At 43.0% G+C, this 27760-nt stretch overlaps 1 protein-coding gene across 3 annotated transcripts in view; it reads left to right on the top strand.

Annotated features, from left to right (window-relative positions):
• The window catches only part of Luzp1 (leucine zipper protein 1), a 78336-nt gene extending 51277 nt beyond the window's left edge, over window positions 1-27059 (top strand). For 2 of the 3 annotated variants that reach the window (XM_057784210.1, XM_057784209.1), the window contains exons 2-4: window positions 5862-5962; window positions 18404-21575; window positions 23046-27059. In XM_057784210.1, coding sequence (XP_057640193.1) covers window positions 18516-21575; window positions 23046-23201 — 3216 coding nt within the window. In that variant the 5' untranslated portion in view covers window positions 5862-5962; window positions 18404-18515 and the 3' untranslated portion in view covers window positions 23202-27059. Of the gene's footprint in view, window positions 1-5861; window positions 5963-18403; window positions 21576-22984 lie in introns of all 3 variants that reach the window. The other variant, XM_057784211.1, reaches the window with a different exon arrangement.
• Window positions 27060-27760: the final 701 nt, after the last annotated feature.

The raw sequence follows: 27760 nt of genomic DNA, 5'->3' as shown, positions 1-27760 counted from the left end.
CATCTTCTGCTTTTCCATATCCATTTGTAAATATGGGCATTTTCTTAATGTGACTGTGGTACTGTTATCAATCTTAGCTACATTAGCAAATCCTTAATTCATAATCAGATTTCTTGGCTATCTCAAAATATCTTTACAGATAATTGGAATAGGGGCTCAGTCCAATCTTTCCAGTGTACTAGGTTTTTTTCATCCAGAGCTGCACTTTTTTGATGCTTTGCCCATTTTACCCTGTCACGGACCTACTGCAGAGATTAGGTCAGGCTAAAACCTCTCTAACAGTGTGTCTTAGAACCACTTTTCTAGGTCTTGCTATGTTGCCCCAATTGTCCTTTTTTAAATTATTTTTTAAAAAAGGATTTATTTTATTTATATTGTATGTGTATGAGTGTTTCGCCTGCATATATGTCTGTGCTCTGTGTGTATACCTAGTATCTACAGAGGTCGAAAGAGGGCATCTAGTTCTGGAGTTATAGGGGTGTGTGTGTGAGTGAGTGAGTGAGTGAGTGAGAGAGAGAGAGAGAGAGAGAGAGAGAGAGAGAGAGAGAACAGCTGTGTATGTGAAAGAAGTTATTGTCTGACCTAAGACATGACATTTCATATGTAAAGAAAACCGTTCCAGCTGTGTGGCATGGTGGTATGTCTATTTTTATACAAACCTTACAGCAGTTTTATGAAATTTAGGTGTAATTTCTGTATACACTTGAAAAACTAGAGGTGGTTGGTAAAGTTTAATCATCAACATTACTATATAACTGAATTAAAGTTGGGACCAATTTCCTCGGACTTTTGACTGGAGTAGCAAACAGGGTGGAGAAAGTGTGGAATAGAGACAAAGGGTTGTTCTTTAGAGGCTGTAAAATGAAAGACAGTTGTTGCTGGGCGTAGGAGTAGTGACCATAAAGTATGTCATCATACAAAAAGAGGAAAAGCAGAAAACTTTATTTATACCCTGTAGTATATATTCTAGCTCACTCCTAATAGCACCAAAGTAGTAGATAAAAGTGTTTTTTTTTTTTATTTTTCAGTTTTTTGGTTTTGTTTTTGGTTGTTGTTTTTTAAATCTTGCATTGTAATAAGAGAGATGAGATGTTTGTGTAAGCAAAAAACTTAAACATCGATTTTTAGGCATTTAGGAATTAATCCAAAGAAAGTCACATTCTAAGTTGAGTGTGAGTAAAGACAATTTGAAACCTTTGGGTGACCAATACTTGTAGAGTTTCATACTGTGACTGGTGGGATAGGCCCTGTGGACCCCCTTGGTTTTAAACAAAGCCAAACAGAAGCCCCTCCTCACCTCTCCTTTACTGTTACACAGGTAAATGCTTCCACAAAGCTCTTTCTATTCACTGCCTCTCCACTCGGTCCAGTCTGGTTTTTGTCCCTTAAATTTCACAGTAACAGTTCTTACTGAGGTCACCAGTATCTTCTACCAAGCTGAACATTATAGACATTTTATCCTTTGTTTTCTCGGCCTTGTGAGCTGCTAACACGCCTTCCTTCTAGAAGGACTTTTCCCCTCCAGTGCCCTAATCTTCCTCTTGTTTGTTTCTCTGTTGTTTTTACAGGATCATCCTCCTTTCTGTGACTATTAAATGCTTACTCTCCCAGAACCCTCCTCTCTTCACATAGTAGACATTCTCCCTCTCTGTCTGCCCCCATTGGCTTTATGGATATGAGTCATACTTTTATGTCTCCAACCCACACTACTCCTCTGGGATATAGACCCATCTGTTATCTACCAGACCCTGTTCAAGGCACTGGAGATATAGTGCTGAGCTAGACAGAAGTAGAGGTTATTTATAGAGGGGAGAGATGAATAATGAACAAAATAGCAAGCAGGGTTAAGTGCTAACATGAACGTTTGTTTATAATAACACATGGTAGTATATTAGAAGGTGAACTGTTTTATTTTGGCGGATCCAAACTTTACCTAGGTGTTAAAATCCTACTGACCTTTGACTGACTAGATGGAGCCTGCTGTACCAAGGGAAGAGGGAACAGCTAGTGCAAAGGCTCTAGGTAGAAATGAATACAGAATATACATGAGACATGATGTGCAGAGGGAAAGGTAAGAAATGAGACCAGAAGGAGTTAGAGCTAGAGCTCGTACTGCCCCCCACAGGCTGTGGCTGAAGACTAGATTAAGTGAGATGGAAAGCAGTTGGAGTTTTTTGTTTGCTTGACATGATAGAGTTTTGTTCTCTTTAAAATTTTGGAAATGTAATCTGTTTGGAGGGTGGTTTACATGGGGACAACTGGAAGAAGAGACGCTTAATGAGGCTATTAGAGTAGGCAAGGTGAGAGTCCAGCATCTTGTATGACAGTGCGGTGAGGAGTGTGGAAAACAGGGACAGAACCAAGAAAATTGGGAAGTAGGTTTGACAACACCTGCTGGTTTGACATTTTCTTGAGGCAAAGAAAAGTCCAGTGTGAGTCTAGGTGCTTGACCTGCACAGCTGGGTGAGCTGTGGCGCTGTCACTGAGGTGGGGGGCACTGAAGAGAGTGGGTTTACGAAAGTGGGTGCGTGAGTGTGCGAAGTCCATTGTCAGTTAGATTTTTAGGTAGAGACCAAAGGAGAGTCTTCCTTCCTTCCTTCCTTCCTTCCTTCCTTCCTTCCTTCCTTCCTTCCTTCCTTCCTTCCTTCCTTCCTTCCTTCCTTCCTTCCTTCCTTCCTTCCTTCCTTCCTTTCTTCCTTTTTCCTGAATATGATCTCTGGATCCACAGGAGAGCCTCATAGAAACCTAGAATCTCATTTTATTGTTTTTATTTTTAAAGATCATTTCACTTTATGTATGTCTGTGTACGATGTGTGTGTGCTTTTGTGCCCTTGTAAATCAGAAGAGGGTTTTGGATCCCCTGGAACTGTAGATATGGACATTGTGGACCTCCATATGGTTTCGGGAACCAAACCCGCGTCCTCTGCAAGAACAAGTGTTCTCAACTGCTAAGCAATCTTTCTGATTCCCCAGAATCTCATTTTAATAAGATTTTAATGAGACTTAAAAAACAATTATTATGTATACAGTGTTCTGCCTGCATGTATGCCTGCAAGCCAGAAGAAGGCACCAGATCTCATTATAGATGGTTGTGAGCCACAATGTGGGTGCTGGGAATTGAACTCAGGACCTCTGGAAAAGCAGCCAGTGCTCTTAACTGCTGAGCTATCTCTGCAGCCCTAAGTGAGACTCTTTAGCCACTTGTATCACATTATTCTGTTCTAAGAACACGACTTCTCAAATTGTCTGTGAATTGAGACCAGTTTATTTTATTTTTTTTTCCTAAGCTGTCAGAGAGCACTACATGGTGTCATTTGCGCTGTGTATGTGAGACGGACCCTGTTTAAGATGAATCCACCAGTCGTGGATTTGGATGTTACACCAGGTGCCACCTTGTCACACAGGTGTCTAAATGCTAACTCTCACTTCCTTTGCTTCTGTTGGCAAGGCCAGTGTGGGTTTGTCCAGTGCACTCCAAGTAGCATCGTCTGGTGCATACTGTATGCTGATGGGTGCAGAGAGGAAAGTAGTAATTGAGAAGAGAGTGAGGGTAATGCATACACAAAGAAGAAAGGGGCCTGAATCTATTGTAACTAGGAAGCAGAATGGTGTGGTGGTAGATTTGGAGGTAGGAAAATAAGGGTCTGGATGTTGCTTCTTGGTGACAGTGTTATCAGCTGATGGCATTTATTAGAGCTGTTATCAGATGGCATTCATTAGAGGTTTATTGGGAGGTATGAAAGAGTGATTGGAGGAATGAAAATCAACTTACTAGGAAAAGCATAGCATGGTTGCTGGTAGTGTGGATGTGTGTTGAAAGGCTGTGGTGATACATTTGCAATGGCACTGGTGCATGGTTCCAGTGGCTATTTTCTCGGGCATCTAGCCGCTTTTGTGTAGGCCTAGAGAGGCTTGATATTTTGGAGGGCAAGTAGATTAAAAGTCCTTACCAGGTACTGGTTATGAGGGAAGCAGCATGAAGGACGGGTGTGTAAAGTTATCTAGCTCTCTATCTTTTATAAGACTGATAATAGTGTCTGTCACGTGGAGCCATTGTTAGGATTAAATTGTTTGATAAAGTGCTGATAACAAATGGCTACCAGAGCCTGAAGAGGTGTCTCAGAGCACAGCGATTTTAGATCACCAGGTTTCAATTCCCAGCACCCACATGGAAGCTCATAAACCATCTGTAACTCCAGTTCCAGGGGAATTTAACACCCTCTTTGGGCCTCGTGGCACCAAGCATGCATGTGCTTCACAGATATACATGCTAGGAAAATACCCATGAATGCTAAGAAAAAAGAGAAAATGGCTACCTAGTATATGAAGCCCAACATGCACCTCTTACACCATTTCTCCAGGACTTTAAAACTAGCACCCAGCTGATCGCGCTTTGAGTATTACTCCTCTCATCCTCCATACTGAAGTCAGTGATCTTTTCAAAGCATGTCTTACCTTTATTTAATAGTTAAGGAACTTCCTGTAACGCTTCTGATACAGGTTCAAGGTGATCATTTATCCTCCAAGGTTTTCATGTGTGCATGGTGTGATTCCATACATGCCTCTGCAGCTTCCTCTTTGCTTCTTCTTCTTTAGAATGGGGGGTTGTGTAGGGGCTCTCTCTGTAGCCCTGGAATTTGCTCTGTAGACCAGGCTAGCCTGGAACTCACAGAGATCCACCTATCTCTGCCTCCCGAATGCTAGAATTAAAGGCTGTGCCACCACCCAGCAATAATTTCTTTTTCTTTTTTAAAAATATTTATTTATTATTTATTATGTATACAATGGTCTATCTGTATGTATGCCGAAGGCCAGAAGAGGGCACCAGACCTTATTACAGATGGTTGTGAGCCACCATGTGGTTGCTGGGAATTGAACTCAGGACCTTTGGAAGAGCAGGCAATGCTCTTAACCACTGAGCCATCTCTCCAGCCCCCGGCAATAATTTCTATTCAATCATAGTGCCTATGGTTTATGTACTTTAAGATTCTTTTTTTGTTTCAGTCTACTTTCAGTACTGTGAAGACAAAGACTATTTGTATTCACTGTTCATCTTCAGTGCTGACCTCAGAGCTCCTTGAACTGTAGGAAGTTAGTTGCTATTTGAATGAATAAACAAATGAATGCAATAGCTGCATGGCTCTGTGATGTTTGGACTGTGGATCAGGACTGTCTTCTGTGGTCAAAATTTGAGATAACTCCCCAGAGGAGAAGCAAAATAACCTATGTGAGAGTCATTCTCATCAGCTGTGTGAGTTGAGCCCTTGCTTCTTCGTTAAAAGTCTGATGGTATTTATCTGATTACAGTTACCATGAAGATTGATGGTAATGAAAAGCAGTTGTGATTTCTTCCCCTCCTCCTTAGGGTAGTTAGGATTTACTCTTTAACTACTTTTGCCATTCTTGCTGAAATCCTTGATAATCAGACTTAGACAGGTTAAGGGTCCCAGCTTGCTCTTCAGATTTAAAAAAAAATTAAAAAAAATAATATATTTTGTGTATATGTGCACAGTGCATATGTGAAAGTCAGAGGACAATCTCTAGGAGTTAGTGCTCTCCATTATGTGGGCTCCAGGAACAGAGCTCAGGTCATAAGGTCTGACAATTACTTTTAACCTGCTGAGCCATCTGACTGGCCCAAAATGCTAGTGGCTGCTGGGAGATGCTAAGAATGAGCCTGGAATATGGAAACAGATTTTCTTTTCAGAGATGTAGGTAGCTTCCTTCACATCCAGGATATAGGTGTAACTCACTCTTTGCCTCTTTTCTGATGTTGGACTATATTTATATATGAAGGGCCTTGAGTCAGCTTAGCCTTGGTGTGACTCATGCTTTACCTACTTCTTTTATTTCCTGTCTAGGTCAAGAGGCAGCTCCCAGTGAAAGATAGTGATTGTTTCCAAGACAGCAGGCAGTGGGAAGGCAACGAAAAGTCACCACAGAAAGCTCCCATTACCTAATGGTAAGTATATCACACATGATGTCTGCAGACCAATAGAATGGGAGATTTCTTAACCTCTGCAGCTTTCCATCCCTGCAAGGGAAGGGAGGACAGTCAATGTTGGCTGATGCCTCGTGTGAACTGTACATGAGGCTAAACCAGGCTAAACACCTTACATGTTTTTGAATTAAGCCCACCAGCTTGATAGGATAGGGTGTTATCCACTCTTGTAGCCAAAAACTTTAAGGAGCAGGTCTAAGGTCTAACCTTTATTTACTGTGTCAGGCCTGTTTGTCATACATTTTCTTCCTTAACACCTATTCTAACTGTGAGGTTAGTGCTTTTATCACTGCAAGAAAGTATTTTGAGAAGCCAAATAACTTCTCCAAGCCCAGGAAGCAAATAATAGGGTTAAGTTTTCAAATTAGACCTTTTTCAACATATCACATTCCCCTTAAAGTTACTTTCTCTGTTGAGATGGTGGCTAGTGTTCTGTTAAGAAGCACACCAACAGCCGGGCGGTGGTGGCGCACGCCTTTAATCCCAGCACTTGGGAGGCAGAGGCAGGCGGATCTCTGTGAGTTCGAGACCAGCCTGGTGTACAAGAGCTAGTTCCAGGACAGGCTCCAAAACCACAGAGAAACCCTGTCTCGAAAAACCAAAAAAAAAAAAAGAAGCACACCAACAAAAAGATTAAAGAAACTTGGACTAACAACCAAATCCTTTTGCTCTTTCTGGGTTTTTGAGCCAGTCTTTATTGGTGGTACTCATGAGGGCCATGGAGAGCAGCAGGGAGTTAGGTGAGAGGAGAGAGAGAACATGAGCAGGAGTGACCAAGGGACCTAGTGGTCTTGGTCACTGCTGGCACGGGACAGATTGAGAAAGGTCTGGAGAAAAAGTTTGGAAAGTAGACAATGGTCATGGAAATGACTGGATACAGAGAAAAATCTCAGTAACACCTCTCATGGCGACACAGTCATGGAAGAGACATCATAAGGACATAGAGGAACTCTTCATGAGGCAGTTGGATGGCATTCAGACATGTTCTTTATCTTGTAGATCTTAGATGCTGGTGGAAGAGTCAGTATTACGTTTACATATAATGTGGTTTTAAACATTCAAGGCTGAAAAGTGGTGTCTTAGAGCTGTCCAGAGAGGGAGTGAGTTGGTGGGAAAGTGTATGTCCTTGTCATTAGAAGTGTCTGGGCAGGAACTGAATGATGCTTACTAGACAGCTTAGGCATTAAATTCTTTCCACTTTTTTTTTTTTAAATATTTATTTATTATGTATACAATATTCTGTCTGTGTGTATGCCTGATGGCTAGAAGAGGGCACCAGACCCCGTTACAGATGGTTGTGAGCCACCATGTGGTTGCTGGGAATTGAACTCAGAACCTTTGGAAGAGCAAGCAATGCTCTTAACCTCTGAGCCATCTCTCCAGCCCCAAATTCTTTCCACTTTGAAGAATTTTTAAGTGCTACCTGGGTGCTAACCCTGAGGTTCATAAATCTAAAGTATATGAATTTATGATAATGGGGTAAAAATCACTGAATCCCAATAATGAAATAGATACACTCAGGAAATGGTGGTAATATACAGTTCTGGAAGGCCTAAGTCCTTAAGACAGGTTACTACAAGTGGTCCAGATGATACTGTTTAAAGACAATGCTCTGACGTTCCTGTAGATCAGGAGATGCCAAACTCTGGTCTTCAGATCCCTTGCCTGATTTTGTAAATAAAGTTTAGTTGAAACATGGCCAAGTTTATTCACTTGTCTGGTATGACTTGCTTCACATTAATTACAAAGTAGAGTTGTTGGGACAGATACTTTGAGTCCCACAAAACCTAAAATACTTCCAATCTAAGTCTGTATAGTTATATATCAAACTGCAAAGACATTTGCCGACCACTGCATTAAATGACTATTGGGAGCAGGAAATGAATCATGGCAACTATGTTGGAAGAAGGGGCAGGGCAGGATTTATTATGTTCTATTTCAGACCTTCCTGATCTGCCAGGACAGGAAGAAGAGCCAGTTTCTAAAATACTAGATAGGGCTACTTAGAAGTAGGGACTGAGGATGTAGCTCAGCTGGTAAAGTGCTTGTTTAGCCACTCCAGCACGCTCCAAGCACAGAGGCAGAGGGATAAGAAATTCTAGATCGTTCTTGGTTACATACTAAGTTTAAGGCAAGCGTGAGATACAAAAGACCTGGGTTTGTTTGTTTGCTTGTTTGTTTGTGTTTGTTTTGTTTTGGAGCGTTTTAAGAAGTCTGCCAAATGAAAGAAAATTGGTATCTAATATTAATTGGAACTGAGGTAGATATTAATGTGGGAAACTTTGACTTTAAGAGATGGGACTGACTGGGTGGTGTATCTCTGAGTGACTCTAGCACGGGGAACACTGTGAATTGAGGCTAGTGTGGGCTCCATGCTAATTCCAGGACCACTTGGGCTATAGGGTTAACACTGTTGAAACAAAATACAAATAAGTGAGACTATTCATTCTTCCCTTTACTTTTCTGTGAATTTTCTAAGGTTTAGCATGAACAAATTCTGTCCCAGATGCCATCTCAGATACAGATAGTTCCTACTTCTGATCTCCCAGGGTGTATGGATGGTGGTCAGTGTGCTAAAGAAAAGCAGTGTGAGAAGAGAGAGGTGGTGGGTGGATACAGTACATATGATAGCACATGCGATGGCGAGGGAAAAGCTGCTGCTGTTTTGTTTCCTCCCTCCCGTCCTTTCCTTCCTCTGTTGCTTCACTGTGAGCTGTGATCTTCCTGCTGCTGGGACCACAGGAGAGCGCCACTGTGACTGATAGAGAAGGCTTTATTCTTAAAAACGATTGTCTGACTTCTGGCTCTGTCAGTCTGCTTCCTTTAAAGAGAACGGGAAGCTCTTATTATTTTTTTCTTTTTTATTCTAGCACTTCACAAAAGCCTGGGTATATCAAATGTTTCATAAATATTTAGTAAATGGGGCTGGAGAAATGGCTCAGAGGTTAAGAGCACTGCTTGCTCTTCCAGAGGTCCTGAGTTCAATTTCCATCAACCACATGGTGGCTCACAACCATCTGTACTGAGATCTGGCTCCCTCCTCTGGCGTGCGGGCATACATCAAGGCAGAATGTTGTATACATAATAAATAAATCTTTAAAAAAAATAAATATTTAGTAAATAATGGATTCTCCCCAGGGAGCAGACAGACATTAGGAAAAAAAGAATCTGCCCCTTTACTGTGTAGCTAGCCCTGGAAATAGCACTCCCCTGACCCTCCTCCAGATAAGAAATGTGTATTTAGCTGCATGGTGGCATACACCTTTTATCCCAGCACTTGGGAGGCAGAGACAGGCAGATCTCTGAGTTTAAGGCCAGCCTGGTCTATTTAGAGAGAGCTTGTCTCAAAAAAACAAAACAGAAAAAGAAAAAAAGAAATGTGTTGGTGGTTTTAAAAGCCTGTTCTAAGCAGTGGAAGAAGATCCAGAAATATTTTGTGTTCTTGTCTGGCCCAGGAGTGATATTTGGACAACCTGTGAGGAATGGCTTCAGCAGTTTGACCCTGTTTCCAAGGCACAGACCTGTAAACTAGAAGTGTGGTGCAGGGCTTGGGTGTGATCTTTCAGAACATCACCCCTGTTCCATCTCGATCCACTCTTGCTAGCCATTTCCTCCTTTATAATCCATGAACAGTTCCTTGGCATTATTTAATGTTTTCTGTTAATGGCCAGTGTCTGGACAGCCATTAAATCATTAGGAAGTTCATTCAGCCACTCATAGTCACCAAGTTTAAAGCATTTATTGTGTGCCAGGCTCCCTGCTGGGTACTGAGAATTCAGATTACAAATAAGAAAGCAATAGGGAGAGATAGACTGAGTAATAGAACTTCATACAGTGTGATAAAATTTGGTTACTTTTCCTGTTTCCGTGATAAAATATCCTGGCGAAAAACGTTAAGAGAGAAAGGATTGGTCTGGCTTACACTTTAAAGATGCTGTCCGTCGTGGTGAGGAAGTCAAGGCAGCAGGAGCCTGAGGAGGCTGTTCATTGAACCCACAGAGCCAACCCCGGGGAATAGTGCCAGTCACTTCTAGTGTGGGGCCTCCCCTTCAGTTACCCTGAGTCCTTCACAGCTCTGCCTGGAAGCTCATCTCTGGATTCCAAATTGTATCAAGTTGACAATATTAACTATTATAATTTCCTTTTGAAGAAATTTGTTCATGAAAAGTGCAGTATAAACTAGTAAAAAAAAAAGGGGGGGTGTATTGAGAGTGCTAGCTGAGGATAGGCTTTTTTTTTTTTTCTGTTATTTTGTGTGCATTCCTTACTGAGTTTCCTAGGCTTGTCTTGAGCTTCTTATTTTTATTTTTTTATTTTATGTGCATTGGTGTGAAGTGTCAGATCCCCTGCAACTGGATCTTCAGACAGTTGTGAGCTGCCATGTGGGTGCTGGGATTTGAACCCGGGTCCTTTGGAAGAGCAGTCAGTGCTCTTAACCACTGAGCCATCTCTCCAGCCCCTCTTAGTTTTATTTTTGTTTTGTTTTGGTTTTTGGTTTTTCGAGACAGCGTTTCTCTGCAGCTTTGGAGCCTGTCCTGGAATTAGCTCTTATAAGACCAGGCTGGCCTTGAATTCAACAGAGATCTGCTTGCCTCTGCTGGGATTAAAGGCACGTGCCACCACCGCCCAGCTGAGCTTAGTTTACCGCCCGGCTCCCAGCTGCCTGCCTAGTTTATGCCCCGAAATAACAACACACAAACTATATTCTTTTAAACACTGCCTTTCCCATTAGCTCTAGCCTCTTACTGGCTAATTTTCACATCTTGATTAACCTATTTCTAATAATGTGTGTAGCACCACGAGGTGGTAGCTTACAGGAAGGATCTTAGCCTGCGTCCATCTTGGAGAGGAGAGCTGTCTCACTTCCCTTCTTCCCAGAATTCTGTTCGGTCTACTCCACCTATCTAAATTCTGCCCTATCAGGCCAAGCAGTTTTCTTTATTAATTAATCAGTAAAAGCAACAGATAGATAGAAGACCCACCTACATCAAGTCTTGACTAACTGGAATACTACTCCCATGCTCCCTTGCCCAACTGTGTGCGTTTGTAAAAATAACATTATTGAACTGGGCATGGTGACATATACCTTTAATCCCACCACACCTTGAGGCAGAGGCAGGCAAATCTCTATGAGACTGGCCAGGACAGCTAGAGCTACACAAAGAAACCTTGTCTTGAAAAACAAACCAAAAAAGAGAAAAAAGAAAAGCATGGTTGGGATATAAGATGAAGCCATCTCCTTATACCATATAAGCATATTTACAATGATACACTCCCTTAAAGCACTTTGTGGACACATGGTGTCATTTGTCTTCCACTAACTGTCATGCTAGTATAAATCTTTTAACCATTTATTCTTTGCATCACTGAACATAGGAAATTGGTTGTCTTTAATTCCCCCTCCTTGTGTATAAGGTAAAGCTTTTGCTGTGCCACTAAACAAACGACCATAATCTCCCCTCCCTATCCAGTTTTGGAGAATGTGGAAGCCTGTAGGCTATGGAAAGATGGGAGAGAGTCTAAAAAAGCCTAGATGAGAAAAGAGCTGGATCGAGATAGAAGCAGAGTGATAGGAGGGAGAAAGCCAGCCTTGGTGGTAGTGTTTGTCCCAAGTGTTGTTGTTCTGTAAGAGTTGTGCACGGGCTCCATCTGGTGTCTTTGGACACGCACTGCAACAGTGGCCTGAAGTCTCCCAAAGGCATTTGGTATTTCAAGCCTAACCTGCAGTTATTGTTGGGTTGTTGAAAGACGATTTTACTTTTGATGCTGGATTTTCTCTTACAGCTCAGACTGTGTTCTTCCATCCTTTCCCCTAGCTTTAAGTCCAGATTGTGTTCTTCCATCCTTTTCCGTAGATTTGAATCTGATTTTACCAGACTCTATCATCCAGTATCTTCATTGTTGCTGTCATCCACCATGTCACTGCCCTTAAATTCTCAATGACTCAAATCCTTGTTGATTCTGTCACTGTTTCCAACACTGTTCCTGTTACTTAGTGCTGGGCACTTGCTGCCTGCCCATTTGCTGCTGGAGATGGAACCCCAGGTGTCTCATAGGCTGAAGAAAATGCTTATCACTGAGCCAACTCCTCAGCCCCAGTGGTGATCCTTGTGACATTGTAGTCTTGATAGTTCATCTTTGATAGTCTTACTTGACAGTTGATCATTGCTTTTTTTCTTATACTTTGAGAGGCTCCATGACATGACACGCTTGTACGCTTGTGCTTCCATTTGTCACCTACCTACTTTTTCCCCTTTGCTCTTCTTCATCTCTACCAATGAAATATTGGGGTTCAGACCTTTGATTTCTTGTTTTCTCTGTGTTCACTCAGTTCCTTGACAATGTCATTGCTTTTATAAGCCATCTGTTTTCGTTGACTTGCAGATTTATATTGAGACCACCTCTCTTCTGACCCCCATGCTTGTATATTTGTGGCCTCTGTTGTCTTTGGAGGGCCACTAAGTCCCTCACAAATGTAAACTGATCTTCTTTTCATGCTGTTCATCTGCACTCAGCTGCATTTTATGTAGGACAGCACGATCCTGCAAATTCAGGCCAGCAGCCATGGAGTCACCCTGATTTTTTCACTTTGTCTCATACATCATATGCTTTCCAGGAACAAAAGCATGGGGTTCTATGTTCACATGACCACTTCTCAGTGCTGCTATCAGCCACAATGGTCTTGGCCTAGATTACCACAGTGCTTCCTGCTTGGTCTTCCTAGTCCCACTCTTTTCTTCAGTGATCTTTTTAAAAATCATGACATTTATATTGATCTTTATTTAGGTCATAATAATTGCTGTCACCCGACATCTATATATTAGCGTTCACTTTTTTTTTTTCCTTTAGAGTTTTTTGAGACAGGATCTCACTGTGAATCCCTGACTGGCTTGCAACTCACTATGTAGACCAGGCTGAACTCAAAATTTATAAGGATGCTCCTGCCTCTGCCTCCCAAGTGCTAGGATTAAACTTGTGTGTTACCACGTCCAGTCTAGGGTTCACTCTTGATCTTGTATATTTTATAGGTTTTAGAGGTAAAGTGATATGCACCATAATTGTATTATGCAGAGTATTTTACTGCCCCAAATCCCATGTTCCCAAAACTGTGGGAACAGTCTTCCTGTTCCCATAGTTTTGCCTTCTCCAGATGCCATTTAGTTAGAAGTTATACCTTGCAAACCTTTTTAAACTTGATAACTTGCTTCATTTTAGAACTGAGTAATATTCCATTGTCTAGATGAAGCAGTTTATCCCTGTGCTCACTGGAGATCTCTTTGCTTATAAGTTTAAGCAATTATAAATACAACTACTACAAGATAGTTACATACTAGTTTTTATGTGAACATAATTTTTTAGTCATTTGGGTATGAAAACAAGGTAAAAATGTGTGCTGGGTCAGATAGTAAGAGTATGCTTAGTTTGGTAAGAAACCGTCTTCAAAGTGCTTATACCATTTTGCATTACCATTGGCATGGACATGAGAATTCCTGTTACTCTATATCCTCCATGTTATCTGTGATTTGGACATTTGGTATGTAGTTATTTTGGGTCTTTGTGGGGTTTTTTTGTTTTTGTTTGTTTTTTTGTTTTGTTTTGTTTTTTGTTTTGTTTTGGAGACAGGAGCAGTCTGCAGTCTGAGGTTTTGTAGAGATAACATTCAGTCTGAGGCCAGACAGGATTACCCCTTGGTCTGAGCATTGGTAAGGTAAGAACTCTACTGGCTGCTGCAACTGCTTCTCTGATCCTTTAGCTTTCACCCCCAAAAATCTGACTACGAGTTTTTATTTTTAAGAACGATTAGAACTTGAATCACATACACTCTTTCTTTCTCATAAGTCAGCTGATCTGTCCTCATTTGCAATCTGTTTATGTCCTTTGCTGCCGTGTCTACTCAGGTCTTTCACTCATGTTTTCCCTACTGAGGTAAGCATTTGTATATTTTGGATAATATTTGTTACCCTGGCTATCCTGGAACTCACTTTGTAAACTAGGTTGGCCTTGAACCCTCAGAGATCCATCTGCCTTTGTCTCCCAAATTCTGGGATTAAAGGTATGCACTGCCATATTATCAAATATATAGTCTCCTAATCTTTGGTTTGTCATGATGTCTTTCACTTTAACAAGCTTAGGTTACTAGTTCTTTCTTTCATGGATTGTACTTTGGGACAGTACCTGAGGTTACTACTGTACTCAAGGTCATCTGGTTTTTCTTTTAATTTTTTAGGAGTTGATAGTTTTACATTATACTTAAATCTGTGTGTATGGGTCTGGTTTAGCATCATATATAGAGAAGACTATTTTTGTTCGGTTTTATTGCCTTTGGTCTTAGAGATCAGTGGACTGCATTTATCTGAGTGGTTTTATTCCTTTATCTGTCTGTCCTTTCTTCTTCTTCTTCTTCTTCTTTTTTTTTTTTTTGGTTTTTCGAGACAGGGTTTCTCTGTGGTTTTGGTTCCTGTCCTGGAACTAGCTCTGTAGACCCGCCTGGCTCTGCCTCCCAAGTGCTGGGATTAAAGGCGTGCGCCACCACCGCCCGGCTCTGTCTGTTCTTTCTTATACATACTACCTTGACCGATAATTTTCTTAGTTTAGGTATCACGGTTCTCAGTTTTGTTAATCTTAATGTTGTGTTAGTTCTTCTGGTCATTTGACTCAAACAAAACTTTATCAGTTGGTCAGTATCCACACAATAGTTGTTGGGAATTTTGATTATGGTTATGTTGAGCATGTAAAATTGATAGCCGAACTATATTGAGTCTTCCTACCAGTGAGCCTGGACAGTCTCCCCACTTACTTAGGTGAGAAGTCTTACAATCTGCAAAACATTATATGACATATGTATGTACTTTTGGGGCTTATAGCTATACTTCATTTTTATAGTGCAAATAAAAATGATACTGTTCTTTAATTTCCAGTTTTACTTACTCATTGTTACATTGAGAAGTGGTTGAATTTTTGTTGTTGGTTGGTTGGTTTTTTTGAGATAGGGTTTCTTTGTGTAGCCCTTGCTGAACTGGAAATGATCTGTAGACCACGTTGGCCTTGAACTCACAAGAGATCCTCCAGTCTCTGCATCCCAAGTGCTGGGAGTAAAGGTGTGCACCACTACCACCCAACTTTGACCTTTATATATATATTTGTTTATTCTTATATTCCACAACCATCTTGTAATCACTGATTTTTTAAAGGTGACTTTCTTTTGCTCATTCTTCTGAATTTTCTCCAGACATGTTATCCTCAAACAGAGGTTTTTCTTTCCTTCCAATCAGCATATCTTTTATTTTCTTTCCTAATTGTGTTATCTAAGCTTCTGGTGCAGAGTTTAAAGAGACATTGAAGACATTCCTACATTGTCCCTCATCCTAGCAGGGAGACCTTGAGTTTCTCCATGTGTTATCATGTCTGTTTTCTTCTTGGACCTATTGTGATGACTTTGTCAGTTTTTAAAAGCTGAAGCTTGCATTTCTTAGATAAATCCAATTAGTTGAGCATATAATTCTTCCTATACATTGTTAGATTTCATTTGTTGAAGATCTTTGATGTTTCTGTGTAAATGATGTATTGGTCTGTGGATTTTACTTTGCTGGGCTCACAGAATGAACTGGGAAGAACTTCTCTGACTCTGTCTTCTGGAAAACTGGTAGAGTCTTTTCTAAATGTCTAACCAGTAAAGTTATTTGGGCTTTTATATCTGTTTTGCAAGATTATTGATGATCAGTTTCTTTATAGATTGTGACTCTCGGGTAATTAGTCCATTTCACCTGAATTGCCAAATTTTAGCCAGTTATAAATTACTATCTTTTTAATGTCTCTGATATGTATGTGTATATGTGTAGTGTTTTCTCTTTCATTTTTGATTCTAGTAATTTTATATTATTTCTTAGCCTCTAAAAGTCCACACTTCATTATCTTTTCAATTGTAAAAGGATATATTTAATGTCAAAATATCATGTGGAGTCTTGAATCTGTTCTGCTCTGTAATTTTTAAAGCAAACCTGGGGACAGCTAAAAAAAAAAAAGTTCTTTAAAAGATGCATTACTTGTGTGTGTGATGCATCCAGGTGCCTGTGGAAACCAAATGAGGGCATTGGATCCCCTGGAACTGGAGTTGTGAAGTGGGTAATAGGAACTAAAACTCACGTTTTCTACAATTACTTATCAAGTGTTCTTAGTGGCTAAACCGTCTCTTCAGACCCATCATCTGGTCACAGAGCCAGCTTTGTCTTTAACACCCTCTGTTTCCTTGTTTTAGTTTGATTTCCACTCATCTTTCTGTACTACTTCTGCTTAATTTTAATGAATTAATTACTTAACTAGCTGATAGAGAGTGGTCTCGTGCTGACCTGGCAGCTGGAACTACCACCATCTGTTTACTTTGCCTTTTGTTTCTTTCTTAAGATGAAATCAAGGTTACTGATTGCTACAAGTTCATCTACCTTCTGTACCCAGTGCCATCAAGATCTCTAAGCAACACTTCACTTCATCCCTCAACTTTGTTTTTTTATCCTACAACCTCTTACATTAGAGAATTTTATACACAAATATTGTATTTTCATCATTTACACCCACTCTCTCATCCTCTACACCTATGTGCATATGGTGGTCATAACTGAATTCATGAAGTCTTTATTGTTTTACACACACACACCTACCGAGTAAATATTTATTTAGGGTTGACCACTTGGAATTAGCACCCATTGCTTGTTTCTCTTCATCTAGGGGTTGGGCCTTGCGAGACTTCCCCCATCCATGTTGGGATGTTATCTGGTGGTGTCATTGTTTAGCTTTGGTTTGGGCAACCTCATGGTAAGATTTCATGAGTGTAACTCCCTGTCATACATAGAAGGCACTATCTCATAGCAGACTTTCAGTCCTCTGGCTCTTAAAAATCTTACCACCTTCTCTTTTGTGCCGTTATGAGTTTATCCTCCAAATTTGAGAAAGTTATATTTTCTTTCATTTCAAAATGTATTTCAGCTGTCTTCTGGTACTTATTTGTTTTATCCTTTGTGGTCTAATTTTTCTTTTAGAATTGTTGAGGTGAGTTTTTTAGTGACTTTTCTTTTGATTTGATCAAAGCAGCTCAAGGGAGAAAGGGTTTATCTGGCTTACAGTTCAAGGGCACAGTCTACCAAGGTGGCAGGCATCTTGAGTGATCCTAGCACATCCACAAGCAGGGACAGAGAGCAATGCATGCTGCTGCTGCTCAGCTCCCTTTCTCCAGTTACATAGTCTAGGATCCTTGCCAAGGAAAGGCTACCCACAGTGGGCAGCAATGAATATAACCAACTCCCCACCCCCATGTGCAGAAGCCCATCTCCCAGGTGATTCTAGAGTCTATCAAGTTGACAATTGACACCAGCCACCACAGTTGTTTATAGCCTTGACTATGAGCCTTGAATAGAGTGTCATCTGGTAGTATTGAGATGTGCTGTGCCCATGCCTTCTCTCGTTCATTGATGGTGCTCAAGAGTTCATTAAATTAAACTCATGTTTAGTGGTTGTAGGGGGTACATAGCTTAGACTGACAGTTTACTTCTTACGCATCACCAAGTCTTTTGTCTTCTACTTGCCAGTCAGGTAAGGGTCCGTTGTTTCTTCAAAGATTGTTGCTATGATTTGAACGTTTGTGTGTCCCACAAAACTCAAGTTCAAATTTAACCCTCCCTGATTTAATTAAAAGGTGGGGCCTTTAAGAGGTGATTGGACCTCTCACCCTTACACAAGGGCCTTTAACCTTTTTTGTCCTTCTACTACTTAAATCCAGAGATTTAAAATTCTCTCCTACGAGTGGACACCAGGTCTGTTCCTGGCATAGAAGACCCTGCTGGTGGCCCGAGTTTGCATTTTCCCCGTTTCTAGAACCTCATCTGGTGTTTATAAATGATCCAGTGTTAGAACAGCCAATGATTGAGACAATTTCTTAAGACCTTTATGAATTTAAGGCCTTTATGAATTGTGGTTTTCTTATGTATCTTTGTGTCTGCTCTGTTTTAACTTTGTTCTGTTTGGGGAAGTATTTTTTAAATGTAAATTCTTTCACCAACTTGTTTCAAATATTACTTCTTCCCTCTTTTGGTCTGCACCCTCTCCCTCTCTTCCCCTTGTCCTACTGCAAGATTATTTAGTGTGTTGTCACCAAGAACTCACCCATGTTCTCACAAGGGTACTGGGCAGAGAGGACTCTTCTCATTTTACAGCTGAGGAAGAAAGGCTCTATATTTAGTGGATATAGAAAGTGTAAGAGGTTGTGCATATGGGGGATATCCTTGTACTCTGCCACAAGAATTGGGGTTCCCTGAACTTTTATGCCATGCTATGCTTAGGTATTAGCTCATTGTCAAACTAACAGTGTATTTTTAAAATTTGCTGACATGCTTTTCTGCTTCCATTCTGTAGACTTATAATGGTCTTCAGTTGCCAAAGAAGGTTGTGGATGCCAAGAGAAAGGTAACCAGTTTCTCCAGTGCAGTCGGATGCCTTTAGCAGTCCACCTTGGCTGGCTGTAGACATGGCAGACATGGCCAGCTACAAGGATTCTGCCTCCAGTCGCCATCTGCGGTTTAAATTACAGAGCCTGAGCCGCCGCCTCGATGAGTTGGAGGAAGCCACAAAAAACCTCCAGAAAGCTGAGGATGAGCTCCTGGACCTCCAGGACAAGGTGATCCAGGCAGAGGGCAGCAACTCTAGCATGCTGGCTGAGATTGAGGTGCTGCGCCAGCGGGTAATGAAGATTGAAGGTAAAGATGAGGAAATCAAGAGAGCAGAGGACCTGTGTCATATGATGAAGGAGAAACTTGAAGAGGAGGAAAACCTTACCCGAGAGCTAAAATCTGAGATTGATTGGCTTCAGAAACGAATGGCTGATCTAGAGAAGCTAGAGGAGGCTCTGAGCAGGAGCAAGAACGAATGTTCCCAGCTTTGTTTGAGCCTGAATGAAGAGAGAAATCTGACCAAGAAAATCTCTTCTGAGTTGGAAACGCTCAGAGTCAAAGTAAAAGACCTGGAATCTTCAGAGGACCGCTTGGATAAAACTGAGCAGAGTTTAGTATCAGAATTAGAAAAGCTAAAATCATTAACCCTGAGTTTTGTAAATGAAAGAAAATACTTGAATGAAAAGGAGAAAGAAAATGAAAAATTAATAAGAGAGCTTACTCAAAAACTGGAGCAGAACAAGAAAATGAACCGAGATCATTCAAGGAATGCTTCTACCCTTCTGGAGAGGAGTGACCTGCGTATTGAGGATGGCATCTCCTCCACACTGCCATCCAAAGAATCCAGAAGGAAGGGCAGTCTGGACTACCTAAAGCAGGTTGAGAATGAAACCAGAGACAAATCAGAAAATGAAAAGAACCGGAACCAGGAGGACAACAAAGTCAAAGACCTCAACCAAGAGATTCAGAAACTTAAGACACAAATCAAACACTTTGAATCTTTGGAAGAGGAGCTTAAGAAAATGAGGGCTAAAAACAATGACCTTCAGGACAATTACCTAACTGAACTGAATAAAAACAGAATCTTAGCTAGCCAGCTAGAGGAGATAAAGCTGCAAGTCAAGAAACAGAAAGAGTTAGGAAATGGGGACATTGAAGGGGAAGATGCTTTCTTATTGGGCAGAGGCAGGCACGAGAGGACTAAATTCAGAGGCCATGGGGCTGAGGCATCCATGTCCAGGCACACATCCCGGGAACTGTCTCCTCAACATAAGCGGGAAAGGATCCGGAACAGGGAGTTTGCTCTCAATAATGAAAACAATTCTCTAAGCAACAAGCAGGCTTCTTCTATTTTCACCAACAGAAGGGCACCAAAAGCTTCTAACACAGGAGTGGGTACAGACAGTGGACCTCAGGAGACAAAGAGAGCTGAAGACCGATTTTTACCTGGGTTCTCTCAGACTGAAGGGAAAAAGAATAGGGAGCAGCCATCAGTGCTTAGCCGTTACCCCCCTGCTGCCCAGGAGCACAGTAAAGTTTGGAAGGGAACTCCCAAGCCAGGCACTGAGAGTGGACTTAAGGGGAAAGTTGAGAAGACAACTCGAACATTCAATGACTCCACCCATGGGTCTGTTCCTAATGATACAATGGGTAGAGGTGATAAGACTTCTGAGACCTCTGAGGCACACTGTGGGAAGAGAGGACAGGTGCCTGGCAATGGAAGTCAAGTAACTCAGGCTGTTGATTATGGCTGTTCTAAGACCACCGGAGCTCTGTCCTCATCCCAAAGAGCTTCCTCAGAAGGGATTTCTAAGGGCAAAAAGGCTGCTAATGGCCTGGAGGCTGATGCCAATTTTCCAAATTCTAAAGCTCCTATTTTATCAAAGTATCCTTATAGTTCAAGAAGCCAAGAAAATATACTTCAGGGCTTTTCCGTGCCAAATAAAGAAGGAGTTGATCAGTCTGTAGCAGTTGTAATGGAAGACAGCAGCCAGCATGAAGCCCTAAGGTGTCGTGTCATCAAATCCAGCGACAGAGAGAAGCCAGACTCGGATGATGACTTGGACATAGACTCTCTTGTTACTGCCAAGTTGGTGAGCACAACTATCACTCCAGAGCCAGAGCCCAAACAACAGCCAAACTCTAGAGAAAAGGTCAAGTCCCGAGGGGGACCTAGAACTGCCCTATTTGAAAATGATAAAAATGCTGCAATAGAAAATGAATCTGTGAAATCTACCAGAGCTTCCTCCAATGCTGTAGAATTGCCAGATGCCAATGGTGCTGGGGTAAAAAACCAAAGGCCCTTCAGCCCTAGAGAGGCCCTGCGGTCTAGAGCAATTATAAAACCTGTTATCATTGATAAGGATGTGAAAAAAATCATGGGAGGATCTGGATCTGAGGTTGTCCTGGAGAAGCAGAAATCCACCTCTAAACCTGTGCCAAGCAAAGTGACAAGCAGCATCACCATCTACCCCACCGACAACAGTGGCCCTAGAGCCGTCCCAGGCGAGGCCCCAAGGGAGAGGCACACCTCTACCAGCAACATCCAGGTGGGGCCCCCAGAGCTCACAGCAGCTAGCAACCATGTCAACTCCCCCCTCGAGCTCTCTATTCATAAACATGACATTACCTTGCAGCTCACAGAAGCTGAAAGAATGGGAGATGGCTCTCCAAAGAATAGACCAGAGACAGTGGTCTCTCGGAGCAGCATTGTAATTAAGCCATCCGATTCTGTGGAGAGGAATAGTCATGCCCCCCCAGCGGAGACAATCAGGTGGAAAAGCCACAGTGCCTCTTCAGAGGTGGGCTGTTCAGACGCCAGACACGTCACTGTGCGGAATGCCTGGAAGAGTAAGCGAGACTTGAAATGTTCAGAAGACACCCAAACTCGAGTAAGTAGGCACATGGAATCTGCCAATGCCTACACACAGAGGTCTTCCACAGACTTCTTAGAGCTTGAACAGCCCAGGTCCCTCCCTTCTGAACAGGGCACTCGAAAGGTAGGAAATGCAGGGGATGGTCCTGAACTTTCCTCCAGAAGGACCCAAAGTAGCCTCACTGCATCAGAAGTTCTCACCCGGAGGAATCGGATAGGAGACGCCATCACTGCTGCCTCCTGGGACCACTCAGTAAGCATGGTGAGCATCACTTTCCTTCCTCTTCTGTTTCCTCAGCCTCCACCTGCTCAGCCTAGGATTTAGGGAACCCAGGATGCTGGGAAATACTCAGGGTTGGCAGAAAGCAGCATGACTTCCAGCTCATCTAGTTTGTCTTCATTTTTGCTTTCACACGAGAAGGGGAGGCAAACAAAGTGGCATTTGTTCCTTGGTTTGCCCAAGAGATCCAGAGTAAACAGGAACCTCTTGGGTGCCTGTGGATGGCAATGAACAGGTTCTTTTCTGTCCTGCCTCAGTTAGTCAGCAAGTCCCACATAGGGGGAGTGAGAGCTTTATATCCAAGTGTCACTTTCTTTTGTTCCAGATGGGCCTGATCCATTGTATTGTCTGTGTGTGAGTGCTTCCCTATAGATGAAACCAGAACCAAGTGTCAGAGAGCCAGAGTGTCAGAACAGAGAAGGCCCCAGGAGTGTCTTGGACCTGAACCCCATGACCATGAAAATGTCTTGCCTCTAGACAAACACCTTTTAAAAATTCATATTTTTATTTCTTTAGTGCATATGGGTATTTTGTTTGCATGTATGTCTGTGTACCAAGTCTGTTCCTGGTAACGCAGAGGCTAGGAGAGAGTCAGACACCCTGGGACTAGAGTTACTGATGGTTTATGAGTTGCCATGTGGGTGATGGGAATCTAACCTAGATCTTCTGGAAGTGTAGGCAGTGTTCTTAACCATTGAGACTTCTCTCCAGCCCATACTAGAGCTTTTTTTTAAAAGGAAGGCGACTGTGGGTTAACTGGACAAGCTTGTCAATCTTTTAGGTTGACATTTGGCTTCACCCATTGTCCCTTAAAACAGCACTATGAACAGTGCTGTCCTCACTTTCCACCCGTGAGTGGTAAAGATGAAGGTCACAGACAAGGTGACTTATTGAAGGTTGTCCAGATGAATAAACCCGAGTGCAGATCGGAACGTAAGATTCCTCTGTGGAATGCTTCTCTACCCTGGCTGCCTACCTTTTCTGCTCATACTCATCACTATTTGACAAAGAATATTGGCAAGGCAGAATTCCAAGAGTGGGGAGAAAGATGCCTAGTCTTAAGGATTTGCTGAGGTCTCAGGGAGCTACAAGCCAGGGGACAGAATAGTGTAAGAGGAAGGCGAGTGGCTTTCTCATAGATCATACACAGGAACTAAAGAGCTAACTTTCTTTTGAGCACACTCCTGCCATGCAGCAAGGAAGTGGCTCTCACATATGCCACCTGGGGTCCTGCTCCACTCCAGAGCCTAGAACAGGCTTCTGTTCAGTTAGGGCCTCTTGGTATCCTCAGTTCTTTATTCCCAAGGGGTTTTATACTGACTTGTGCCCCACTACCACAAAAAAAAAAAAGGTCTTTGCAGCTACTGTGTAATGTAGTGTGTCTATTCCAGGTGGGAGAGACCCTGTGCCGTCTCTGCAGCTCACTTTCTATTGTGTTACTCATTGGCACAGGAGGAAGGGGAGGACAGCACGTCTGTTATCAGCAGGCGAGTGCACAGCGCCTTGGAGCATTCTGAACTGCCTGGGAAGCAGGGGTTGCCAGAGCCTGAGCGAGTCTGGGCTGAGGAGCGACTACAGCCAGCCAGGCCTTATGCTGAGGAAGACTGAGCCAGCTAGGTGAAGTCTGCTGTTTCTTCCCTTCTCCTGCTTCTCAGCTCCTCCCCACCTTTCGTGGCCTGTGAAGGATCCAAGGCCTAACTGACTAGACACAAAGGCCTTGGCTGGGAGACTGTAGAGAGCCAGGCTATGGCTCAGGTAATTTTTGCCAATTGTCCGGATGGGATCAGAGACTACAAACCAGTCCTCAGGCCCAGCCTTCCCTGATGCATGAGTAGTCCTCTCTCTTGTTCCTATTCCCAAGGTAGCATGGACCACTCTCAGACCCCAAAATGGGAAGTGATAGAAACCCATCACCATATAGAGGCAGCCAAAAGCTCTCTTCTCTGCTCCTTGGTGAGCTGTTTGTATATCAAAGCCCAGCCCCTTTTGCCGTGTAGTTGATGCTGATTTGTCTCCTTACCATATCCAGTTAGCTCCTTGTTTGCCCTAAGGGGTCCCCCACTAAGAACCATCAGCCATCATTTCCATCTAGGGGGCTTACATTCCTGTCTGAGTTCTTGAGAATTTGGAAACAAAAAAGGTTTGTGCTGCTGTCCCTAAGTAATTATGGGATTACCCTTATGTTGAAGCTTCCCTGACTTGGATTTTGGCTAACCAGTTTCTGGGAGGCAGAGCATGACACCATCCTCCAACTCCAGCTCTTGGCTCACCTTCCAAAGGCATCGGAAACAGATCTCATGCATCTCCTTTCCTGGGCACCAACATTGCTGCTGGCATCACCTCAGCTCTCCCCAGGGGCTGGAAATTTCAATTGACTTATCATTCTCATCTTGGGAAAATCCCCTAGACTGAGCTGGCCGACTCAGCATACTCTGCCTTCTAGGAAGTGCCCAGCAAGTGGGAACGCAAACAAAAACAAGTGGATTCCTTTAGTCACTCTACAAGCAATAGCTCCATGAAAGGCATGGACTGACTGCTCTCTCTCCCATTCCTCTTCTGCCCCATGGAGGAGGCCTCGCACTTTACCATGCTGACTGCTGATGCTCCATTCCCACAAAAGCAAGCCCTTGTGTCTACGAGTAGATCATATCAGTGATTTCATTGGAAGGAAAGCCAATTCTCTGCCTTTTGAGGGCCTCAGATTTATGCAGTTCAAAGTGCATTAAGCCTTTTAGGAAGGCAGATAAATAAAAACTTTTATCTCCTTATACCAACTACATGGGGAGGTTAAGAACTGTTTGTCGCTGGAGTTTTTGAAGCATTCTTTCAGTTCAAAGGGATCCTCCATGGCTACCTTTGTGAAATTGATGTCATTGTCTTATCACTAGACTAGGAGTCTCGAAGCCACTTTCCCCATCTCTCCTGACTTGTCACTCTGTGACCTTTGGCAAGTCATTGTCTTCTTGGAGCCTCAGTTTCTCCTATCTTTAAAATGAGTTTTGTTGGTTTTTCATTTGTTGCTCGCATGTGTGTACACACGTGCATGCTGGTATTGAACCTAGGACGTGGCATGCTAGGCAAGTGTTCTGCCACTGCTGCTTCACAGCTCAAATGAGTTCTTTGGAGTGGATGACCTCTAAGGCCTTAACTTTGGTGTTCCAAACTTGTTCTCACGATGCTGTGTGAGCTGACTCTTGCTTTTGGAAGGTGATGTTCACAGGAGGCTGGGGAATGTCTTTTTGTCTTCCTGGTCTCCTCATGTTTCTGTCATGGGGGTGAGCTCAGAGAACTCTGTAAGTCTTCAGTCTGAGGTGAAGGGATTAGATTGGGTGGTCTCAGGTCTACGTGGCACCAGTGGCCCCCAGTGCCACGCTTCCTGGCTTTCAAGCTAGGTGCTTTCTGTAACACAGATCTGTTTGATTCCTGTTTCCGTGCCTCTCCTGTGAATTTCCTGGCTACAGGGAAGACTCAGGACATCCTCAGGAGGACTGAGTAATCTCCTCCACCCTTACTCAGCATACACACTGGCACCATCTGCCCTTGTCTGCATCAGACTCAGCCATCCTGCCAGGGTGTGGGGAGATCTACTGTGTTTGCTTTTTTGAATCCCCAGGGACAGGAGCAACTCGCTAGCACTTCTGTTATAATGGAGTTTTGCTAACCCGAGGGCATTGCCATCTGTCTTGCCTCCACATCCCAACTTGATGTACAACTAGGATCGTGTTTTCAAGATCTGTTCCTGCTGCTGCTTTTGGGTCACTGGCCAGAACTCCTTCGCTCAAGGCTGCAACCTCTCACTTTCAGTCCCCCTGCCACTCTCCTGTGCCAGTCGGCAGCCCTGAGTTCAAAGGAAGCAAACCTCTGTGGCGGTCCACTGAAGAGTGTAGGAAACAGTCTGTGGCTCTTCTCTGCAGATAGAAATAAGGGCACCAAGCCCTGCTTCAAAAGATAACGCCAATAATTTTTGTCTTTGGGTGTTGAACCCTGTATTCTGGTGCTGTAGCTCCTGGTGCCAAAGTCTGGATCTTTCCACGTTTTAGCAGCACCAACATCTGCTGCTATTTGAAATGTTCTGTGGAAAAGGGACAGCGGTGGGCTGCCATTTTAAAAATCTGAGTGCAATAGCATTTGATTGTAACAATTATTTCAGGATATTATTTCTTTAATCTGCACACTTTGTTGAACCGCTGTAAAGTAGATTTTATTTTTAAATGCTGTCAGCATTGCAGACAATAGTGTTTATACTAAGCAAGTGAAATTTGAAGGGTTTGGTTCCTCTGTGCTTCCCGTGGAATTCCAAGGGTAGAAGGCACATCACTTCTGAAAAACACTTCTGAAAAAAAGATCACCAAGATGTAACCTTTGGGTCCAAGCTGGATGTTAGAGGAAGCCTCCAAATAGAAGAAAGATCCATAGTCAAACTGTTGTCTACTCAAGCCAAATATTCCCTTAGTCCCCACCAACAGGCTCACTTTTATGACAAGTGCTTCTCTTCAGTAGTCTCAGTAGATGGCTGAATTGAGCCAGCAGGTGTGTATCCGAGTTCTGAGTTAGAAGAACTTGGTTCTAGAACTGCTTGGCTGAAGATGAAGAGCTGGTGTCCTCTACCTGCTGCTGTTCCCTGCCACTTGGGTACTGAAACAGAAAAGGCTGTAGGGCAGCAGGCAGGAAGCCATGCCAGCCAGGTCTGTTTCTGTGGCAGTGAAACAGTTCAGAGTATGAGTTAAAGGGATTTGTTTGGGGCCAAGGCTACAGGCAAGCTTGCACACCAGTCATCCCTCTCCTGCAGCAACGGCCGGTGCCTAGAGTAGTAATGGACTTCTTGTCCTGGGCAGTGTCAGTTGTTAGATTTAGTGGGTCAGTAAAGAAGCAGGGGCAGAGGCTGGCCCCTGACTGCCTGTGTCGACATGGGTTTTTTCCCTGACAAAGACTGCTTTGTAAGAACTGCTTTCTAGGGATTATCTTTTGAACACCCTGAGGGGAACAGGGTTCTCAACACCTCAACCAAGGTCATAGGAAAGAGGTCCTATTTTCCTGCTGCTTCACAGCTCAGAACATGTATTGAACGGAATGTATTTTTAAGAGAATAAAGTCTATTTTTTGTATTTTAAAGATTGGAGGGCTAGGATGATAGCCCTTAAATAAACTTACGCATGATCAGCCCCTTTCTGGGGCCTCAGCTCTGTTGGTCCATACCTGCTTGTCCAGGCAGGTGGCTCTGGCTTCACCTCTGCCCCTTGGAGTCTAGGTGCAGCAGCTTCTACATTCCTGCTCCAAGTACGGGACCAGAGAGGCCAGGAACTGCCTCTGGAAAGCAGGGCACAGCCACGGGCAGTGGCTCAGGGCTCCTTGGGTGCATGTGTATAGTTTGAAGCTGCCTGTCTGCATGTGTCCTTAGGCTGTAATGCTCTCTGTTGGCTCTGCAGCACAATATTGTAACCAATAAAGCTCCCTCGTTTCTATATGCTCCTTTGAGTCAGTGATGCCAATTTTGTCAGTGTAATTCCTGGAAACAGCTCTGATCTCTGAATTGGTGCTGCTGGTACAGAGTTTCACAAATTTAGGTAAAATACCTAGCTGTAATTTATGCTGTAAAACTGTTCTAACTGAACTAGAGTTAAAGCCAGCAGCTACAAGCCAGGTGGTGCTGGCGCACGTGACTTTAATCCCAGCAATCGGGAGGCAGGCGATCTCTGAGTTCGAGGCCAGCCTGGTCTACAGAGTGAGTTCGAGAACAGCCACGATTACGCACATAGAAACTGTCTCAAAAAACAAAGTCCTGCCAGGCGGTGGTGGCGCACGCCTTTAATCCCAGCACTCGGGAGGCAGAGGCAGGCGGATCTCTGTGAGTTCGAGGCCAGCCTGGTCTACAAGAGCTAGCTTAGGACAGGAACCAAAAGCTACGGAGAAACCCTGTCTCAAAAATCAAAAAATAAATTGTAATGGGGCTAGAGAGATGGCTCCATGGTTAAGAGCACTGAACCCAGGTTTGGCGCCTGCACGGAAGTGCATGGGCATGTGTGTAGTACATATACACACAGGTCAGCAAGCATCAATGCACAAAACAAATCTTGGAAGAGCTGTCAGTGTAACTCAGTAGGAGCCCTTGGACCTAACTAAACATGTCTTTTACATGGCTTCTACCTTACCACAGTATGAAGAAAATA

This window comes from Chionomys nivalis, chromosome 11, assembly GCF_950005125.1.
Source record: "Chionomys nivalis chromosome 11, mChiNiv1.1, whole genome shotgun sequence".
Taxonomy (NCBI): domain Eukaryota; kingdom Metazoa; phylum Chordata; class Mammalia; order Rodentia; family Cricetidae; genus Chionomys; species Chionomys nivalis.
The sequence above is the reverse complement of the archived record's forward strand: the minus strand, read 5'-3'. Positions and strand labels throughout refer to the sequence as shown.